The 7,674-nt window shown below is 52.8% G+C and overlaps 1 protein-coding gene across 1 annotated transcript in view; it reads right to left on the bottom strand.

The window, feature by feature from the left end:
* Positions 1–7,674, bottom strand: part of CIITA (class II major histocompatibility complex transactivator) — a 61,777-nt gene that overhangs the window by 3,838 nt on the left and 50,265 nt on the right. The window contains exons 12-15 of the mRNA XM_007939729.2: positions 7,572–7,643; positions 3,437–3,517; positions 2,826–2,918; positions 719–805 (exon numbers count right to left, since the gene is read on the bottom strand). Of these exons, the coding sequence (XP_007937920.2) occupies positions 719–805; positions 2,826–2,918; positions 3,437–3,517; positions 7,572–7,643 (333 nt within the window). The remainder of the gene's footprint in view (positions 1–718; positions 806–2,825; positions 2,919–3,436; positions 3,518–7,571; positions 7,644–7,674) is intronic.

Here is a 7,674-nt window from a genome sequence, read left to right as displayed (position 1 = left end):
TGTTGTTATTGTTGTGTGCCGTTGAGTCGGCCCCGACTCATAGCGACCCCTCCTTGGGTTTCCGAGGCAGTATCACTACAGAAGTAGGATCGCCCAACCTTCCTTCCAAGGAGTGGCTGGTGGGTTTGAACCACCAGCCTTCTGGTTAGCAGTCAAGTGCCTTAGGCACTATGCTACCAGAGCTCCTTGAACTCCAACTAGATGTTGTATTTTTTTAAAAGCCCACAAAGATGCAGAACTAATTTAAATGTCTGAGCAAGAAGAAAACGACCCAACAGCAAGAGGTGCTACTCCTGGAGCCACCAGAAGGTGGCAGTGCAAGGACTGACCCAAGAGTGAGCTCCTCTAAGGAGCCACCACCGGCCTCCAGGACACACTTGTTCCACGCCCCCTGGGGGAAGAGGCCTCATGTTTACTGTGCACCTCGGCCAGCGCCGAGCCCAAACTCCACGGAGGGCTTGATCCATCCCTTGGAGGGCTCGGATGGTTCCCATTCTCCAGAAGAGGAAGCAGAGGCACAGAGCGAGGAAGCCACTCGCTCAGGGTCAGTCCGACGCTTTCCCTGCAGCCCCCTGCTTCAGGCCATGGCGTTGCCCAGCTCGGGGGAGTTGGGTGCCCACTGGAGCCTAGTAGATGGCGCCCCCTAGGGACTGGGGCCATGCCGTGGTACCACCTGCAGCGACACAATCCACCCTTGCGGCCCCACCCACCAGCTCACCTCAGCCTGAGCAGGGACACAGCCAGTGAGGGCAGGGCCTCGGCAAGCTTGCAGGCACCCACATCAGTGATGTTGTTCTGGGACAGGCTGCAGGGACACAGCAGGGGAGGGGTCAGGACCAACCCTGGATCCCCGCCCCCTCGGGGATCCAGCTCCTGGGTGTGGGCGAAGCCTGCTGTGTGCAGAGCCCGGGAGCGCTCCCTTTCTGCCACTCAGGGGCCATCGTGTCAAAGGCATCAGCCTTTGTGAGAGTCGTCGGTAACAGAACAGGAACGGGGCTGGGGCTGACTCCTGGGGAGCAGGGGGTGGGAGATGCCAGAGGAGGGTGCACAGAGGCAGAGAGAGCTCCCTTCTCCCCCAATTTATGATTTCACAGTGCTTTGGCCCACTTCCCACGTAGTTACTGAATAAGTGGCTGTGGTATTTGGATGACTCCTCTCTCCCTCTGGTAGCATAGTGGCTAAGACACTTGCCTGCTCACCAGAAGGCTGGCGGTTCAAACCCACCAGCCACTCCTCGGAAGGAAGGTTGGGCAATCCTACTTCCGTAGTGATACTGCCTCGGAAACCCAAGGAGGGGTCGCTATGAGTCAGGGCTGACTCGACGGCACATAACAACAACAACAACAACCTCTCTCCCTGCTGGCCAATAGGCTCCATGAGGAGAGGGGTTGAGTATGTTCTGTTCATTACTGTATCCCTGTGCCTAGAGCTATGTGGGCATGTAGTGGGGCTCAATGAATGCTTTGTTGTTGGTGGTGGTAGTGATGGTGTTGGTGGGTATTGGTGGCAATGGTGATAGTGTTGGTGTGGGGATATTGTCAGTGGTGGTGGTGGTGGTGGTGGTAGCTATTAAGTCAGCTCTGACTCATAGTGATCTACATATGTAGTTGTTGTTGGGTGCCACAGAGTTGATTTTGACTCATGGTAACCCTAAGTGACAGTGGTCTTTACAGGAGCAGCTCAACAGATCTTTTCTTCTAAAGAGCTGCTGGTGGGTGGGTGGCTTTGAACTACTGACCTTTTGTGGTTAGCAGCTGAGTGCTTAACCGTTATACCACCAGTGTTCCTTAACCCCATGTGTAACAGAATGAAATGTCCCCGTACCCTGGGGAAAGCAAAGTAAGAACAGGTGGGGGGGGAGGGAGGGAGGGAGGTCCAGTGTGTTCACAGCGTTACCCAGAATAGTATAAAACACTGGGGCCGCTCAGTGTCCTAAATCAAGGGACTACTCAATGAGTGGGGGGCATCCCGACATGGTGCCAGAGGGAAGCGTGGTCAGATTTTGCTAGTACCCTTTAGGTTCAATGAAATATCCCATTGGGCCTCCTTTATCTTATTCATCTCTGACTTCTCAAAGTGCAACACGTTTTAAAACATCAAAAAGTGCTGCTTTGACAAGAGGGCTTGGCTGCCGCCTCCCCACCCATTGTCCCCATTTCATCCCGCATGTCACTCTGTCACTAAACACTGTTTATCTTTATTACTGGATTACTTCATAATTTGGATTCATTCATTTCTTTGCATGTTGATCGTGTCTCCTCACTAAAATTTAAGATCCCTGAAGTCAGGGGTTTTGTTTTGTCCAAAGCTGGGTCTCTAGGGCCCAGAATGGCATCTGCACACAGCAGGTGCTAGGTAGAGATTTGTTGATTAGACGGATAAATGATTGGATGTGAGTCATTGGATCACTGAATCACTGTTGTTGTTGTTGTTATGTGCCATCGAGTCAGACCCGACTCACAGCGACTCTCCTTGGGTTTCTGAGGTTTTCCATAGTGATACTTCACTATGGAAGTAGATTGCCCAACCTTCCTTCTGAGGAGTGGCTGGTGGGTTTGAACTGCCAGCTTTCTGGTTAGCAGTCAGATGCCTTAGGCACTACACCACCAAAGCTCCCCTGAATCACTGATTCATTAAATAAATAAATGGACTGAATGAGTGGCTAGATGAGTGAATGGATGAGAATGAATGAGTGAATGACTGACTGATTAGAAGAATCATTGATTGAGTGGATGAATGAGTGAATAGTAAGTGAATGAACAAATTAAAAAGCTAGCTGGGCTTTGGGGCCAGGTGTGGTGGGAAGGGCAGCCCGGTCCACTCACTTGAGCGTTTCCAGAGCCTTCAGCTGAGGGAAGGTGGCCGAGAGCTGGGCAACCCCTTTGTCCCCAATCTTGTTCTCACTCAGCGAGTCCAGGCTGCAAGTGGAATCAGAGAAGGGCCATCAGCCAGTGTCCAGGAGGCCACCTGACTCCTCCCCTCTCCTGCCCTGACACTGGACGCCTCCATCCCCCCAGCCCTGGTTACACAGAAGGCCACCCATCAGGGAGCTGGAGACAAGCTCCTGTGGCCTTGGCTCCCTGATTTGTTCTTAGGAGGCCACGAACTTGAGCAACTTCCTGAACCTCTTAGAGCCTCACTTTCCTCAGCTGCAAAGGGGTCCATGCCCCCACCCTGCCTTCCTGATGAGGTTGCCGGGGGCAACAAAGGAGGCCACATAGGGAAGCAATCCAAGTGGCTTTGTTAACTGGGGCTTCCCATTTGTCCCTTCCTGGCAGTGCAGTCGTAGGATGACTCCTGCCACACGGGGAAGCAGCAGGGGAAAGAGAAAGGAGGAGAGAAGGGCCTTCTCGCTGTGTGGTCTCGGGGCAGGGGTGGGGGTGTCAGAGCCCGAGGTCAGGCCAAGGGGGAGGGCTGATCCAGGGTCTGTACTCACTCCAGGTGCTGCAGGGAGGAAAAGGCCACAAGGATCGTCACCAGTTTGGGGAAAGCCTGGGGGCCCGAGACAGGGCCCAGCCTAGGAAACAGAGAGCAGGGTTGAGACCCCCAAGCAGTGGCACGTCAGCCCCAGGGTGGGCGAAGACCATGACCCAAAAGCTAGGCGGTCCCTCAAGTCTGCTCCAGGGTGGGCAGGGAGCATGACACAGAGGCCTGGTCTGAGGTCCCCTCCCTTGCCTTGTCTCCTCAGGCTGTAGCCTCCACACACAAACTGCTGCCCGCTGGGGCCCCTGGCCCTTCTGTTCAGGGCAGATTTCACAAAACCTCCCAAGTGGCCAGTTGGACTCCCAGCTGGGGGGCTCCCTGGCTTTCACCTCTAAGAGGGAACCCAGTTCAACAGACACAAGCACCCTTCTCCCGCCCCAGCCTGGTGAGGTGGTCTCAAATGTCTGCCTGACGACTGACACTGGCCTTGGAGAAGACTTATTTATTTTTGCATTTTAATACCAAACAGATCTAGGTCCTTCACTGGGATTACTGCTGCTTCTGACTCACAGCGGTCCTGTAGGACAGAATAGAACTGCTTCCTAGTGTTTCCAAGGCTGTAATCTTTATGGGAGCAGACTGCTGGTCCTTTCTCCTGCAGAGCCACTGGGTAGGTTTGAACTGCTAACCTTTCCCTTAGCAGCTGAGTGCTCAACCATTTTGTGCCACCAGGACCCCTCATTCAATCCTCAGGACGACTCTCTGAGCTCAGGACTCTTTTCCCCATGTTACAGATGAGGAAGCTGAGGCCAAGAGAGGTCAATTAACTAACTACAAGGTCACACAGCCTGAATCAATGTTTTGACCAGACCTGAAGGGAATGACAGAAAAATAACAATCGAGGACAGCTTTAGTTTGCTTTTTAAAATATGGCTAATGTATTCAACTACAGGGCTCTCTGTTATTCTCAACTATGTCCTTCATAATTTTTGATATTTTCTTTGATAAAATTACAGTGCCAGGAGCAGTTATTTTGTTGTTATTTGTTTTAACAAACATACTTGATGAAAATTAAAAGTAGGCAGCCGCACATGGTCACTCAAATTCATTCTGGAATGTTCTGTCTCTGAAACCCCAAAGCCTGGCAATGCTAGCCTCAGTGGGAAGACTGAAGGAAGGAGTCGGGAGTCAGATTTGAGTCTCGGCTCTCCCATAGGTGTTCCATGGGGCCAGAAGCAAGTTAACCCTAACCCTAACCCTTCACCTCTGGGTCTCAGCCTCCCTAAAGATTTAGCCCACTCTTCTGAGGTGGTGGAAGGTTAAGAAATCCCCACACCCAGGGGAGACGGTCACGAGCAGGACAGAGATCCCCCAAGCAGCTGACATTCCAGTGGGGAAGACAGTCATCAGAGAGATGGGTAGGATAACGAGCAAACGACATGAAGAACGAGCAAACAACAGGAAGCAGGACAGGTGCACTTTCAAATACGCGGTCACAACAGTCCTCACGGAGAAGATGACATCTGAGCAGAGGCCAGAAGGAGGTGAGGGCCGCACAGATGTCTGGAAAGTGTTGCAGGCAGAGGCCCAGCGGGTGCAAAGGCCCAGCGGCAGGATTGTGCCTGGTGTCAACCAGCAAGGAGGGCCCTGGGGCCGGGGTGGGGTGGGCCTGTGGAGGCCAGGAGCTAAGGTTGAGGAGGTGAATGGGGGTGATTCCAGGAAGGGTCCTGTATACAAGGGGAGCCACAGCAGGCCATTAAGCAGCCGAGCGGTGTAATCTGGTGGGTAGGATGAGGCTACGGGTCCCCGGCGCAGTGGCTGCCAGAGACGCCAAAATAGCCATTTCCTTCCTTCCTTCCTTCCTCGGAACCTGTGGGGGCTTCCTGCCTCCAGGTGGCTCTGGGCTGTTCCGCCCACAGCTGCTGCTCCCCAGAGCGCAGTTCCGACCTTGAACTAGGGGCTTTTTACCCCAAGAATCATTTACAGCCAGAAGATGGGAGGGTTTTCACATGTTTCCTCTTTTAGCGACATTTTTACTTTTACACAAACAAGGTGCCTTGTCTCTCTTCAAAACAGGAGATGTCTGGTTTCTCTGGGGCTTCGGGGACAGGGGCAGTAACAGTTCGTGGGCGCCCAGCTGGGTGACCTTGGGTCATTTAACGTCACCAAGCCTCAGCTTCTCCATCTGTAACATGGGTAAGATAATGATGGCCTCCCAGAGCAGATCTTGAGATTAATGCAATTATATATAAATACCTCAGTGTGTGTGTGTGTGTGTGTGTGTGTGTGTGCAGTGAGACCTGAGAGCCGCAGCTCATGGGGACTGCCTTGCTTTTCCAGGTCTCAAAAGTTTGCTATCTTAACACTTTTCTGTCGCCCGTTTTAGTGGAAAATATTCGTGTTTTCTTTCTCTGACAGGTTTCTGCCTTCCACAGGTTCCAGCTTTCGCAGGTTTTGCTGTACATACATGTGTAGTCTAGGTACGCATGTATGTATGTTTTGTACATACAAAGCGGCTGTGTGCACAAAGGCATGTATCATTAGATGACCTCCCAGTCCAACGCTAATGTAGGACCAAACACTAACTTAGCATTTTCCTGTGTTGGGGCTCAGTTGCCCTGACTTTTCTGCTTTGAATGAATGACTTAAATGCTCCAGGCTTGAGTGGCAATATCTGTACAATGGGGACATGAGGCCAATGCCCCAGAACAGGATCCTGAGAGATGACAGTAGGGGTGTGAGTGCTTGGTGAGTAAGAGGCCTTGTTCAGGCCGCAGATGATGATGAGTGTAGTCCCTCCTGGGCCCTGGGCCCTGGACGGCCCCTCGACAATGATTCAGGAGCAGCTGAGCTGTCAAGGGCCCACTGTGGCTCTGTTTCTGCCACCTGGCTGCACTAGGGTGACCAACCGTCCTCCTTTACCTGGGGCTGAGGGGTTTCCTGTGTTGTGGGACTTTCAGTACTAAAATCACGATGGTCCCAAGCACGCTGTGGCGCTTGGCCACTCGAGCTGCACATTAAAATCTCATGGGAATGCTTCAGACCTGGGGGAGGGGAGGGTTCCTTGGCCTGAGTTCCGGGCAGTCTGTTATGTTCAAAAAACACTGATGAGTCTGATGTGTGACCAGAGTTGAGAACAAGGCCTGGGGTGGGACTGACATCTGGGGTTTGCAGGGTGGAGGAGCCCTGGTCACACAGTGGTTAAGTGCTTGGCTGCTAACCAAAGGTTGGCAGTTCAAACCCCTCAGCCCCTCTGTGGGAGAAAGATGAGCCAATCTGCTCTTATAGAGATTGCAGCCTTGGGAACCCCGCACAGCAGTTTTGTCTGTCATATAAGGTTGCTCTGAATCAAACTCATCTTGACAGCAGTAGGTAGTAGGTTGGTCAGGGCTGTTGGGCTCTTCTGTGGAGGCCAACTCTTGGCCTTCCATGACCATTCCAGCCCTTTTTGCTTCCTCCCATCTCTCAATTCTCACTGGTTTCCTTTCCCTTTTTGCTTTGGCTACCAGGAAGCTCAGGGCTATATTCTTGGTTGAACCACTGTGACTGCGTAGGACCTTACAGCTTGGATAAAACATGCATGGAAATGAGCAAGCTCAGACATAGAGGGTGTGGTGCAATCTGTGACCAGACCAGGGAAAAAGACTCAAATACTGGGCATGCCATATCTTCCTAAAGACACAGGGCAGGGGTCACACTGATTGGGACCCTCTACCCCTGGAAAGTCTTTCCCCTTCTTTCCCCGATGGCTCCTTGCCTGGGTTACTCCAGCTTGCTTGCCAAACTTCAGTGCAGATACCACCTCCTCCAGAAAGTCCCCCTGACCTCCCCAAGTCTGAGCTCTAAAGCCCTCCTGTGTCCTGCCACTCGTCACAGCAGGTGGTAACTGTCTAGTTACACTAGACTGGAAGCCCCCGGAGAACAGGGGCCTTGGTGCACTAAGTGTCTAACGAGGGACTAGATACGCAGTTGTGCATGTTAACCAGCAAAGAGGCCAGGCAGCTCCCACCTGAGAACCTCCAGCACCGGCTGAGCCCAGCTACGCCCCAGAGCAGTGGGGACAGAGGGCGATAGTGATCCTGTGGCCCCATCCCCCTGTGGCAGCTCAAGCTGAGATAACACTGAAGAAAAGCCACCCCTTCGCTTACGCCAACTCCAGCTTCTTTAGGTCCCGGACAGCAGGCAGCTCCTTGGCACCATCGTCTGAAGGACTTCTTGTCCTAGAGAGGAAGGGAAGAGGTACTGTCAGGG

The sequence above is a fragment of the Orycteropus afer genome, unplaced genomic scaffold, assembly GCF_000298275.1.
Source record: "Orycteropus afer afer isolate SDZICR_OR568_19922 unplaced genomic scaffold, OryAfe1.0 scaffold00061, whole genome shotgun sequence".
Classification (NCBI taxonomy): Eukaryota; Metazoa; Chordata; class Mammalia; order Tubulidentata; family Orycteropodidae; genus Orycteropus; species Orycteropus afer.
Note: the sequence above shows the minus strand (reverse complement) of the source record. Positions and strands in the feature narration are given on the sequence as shown.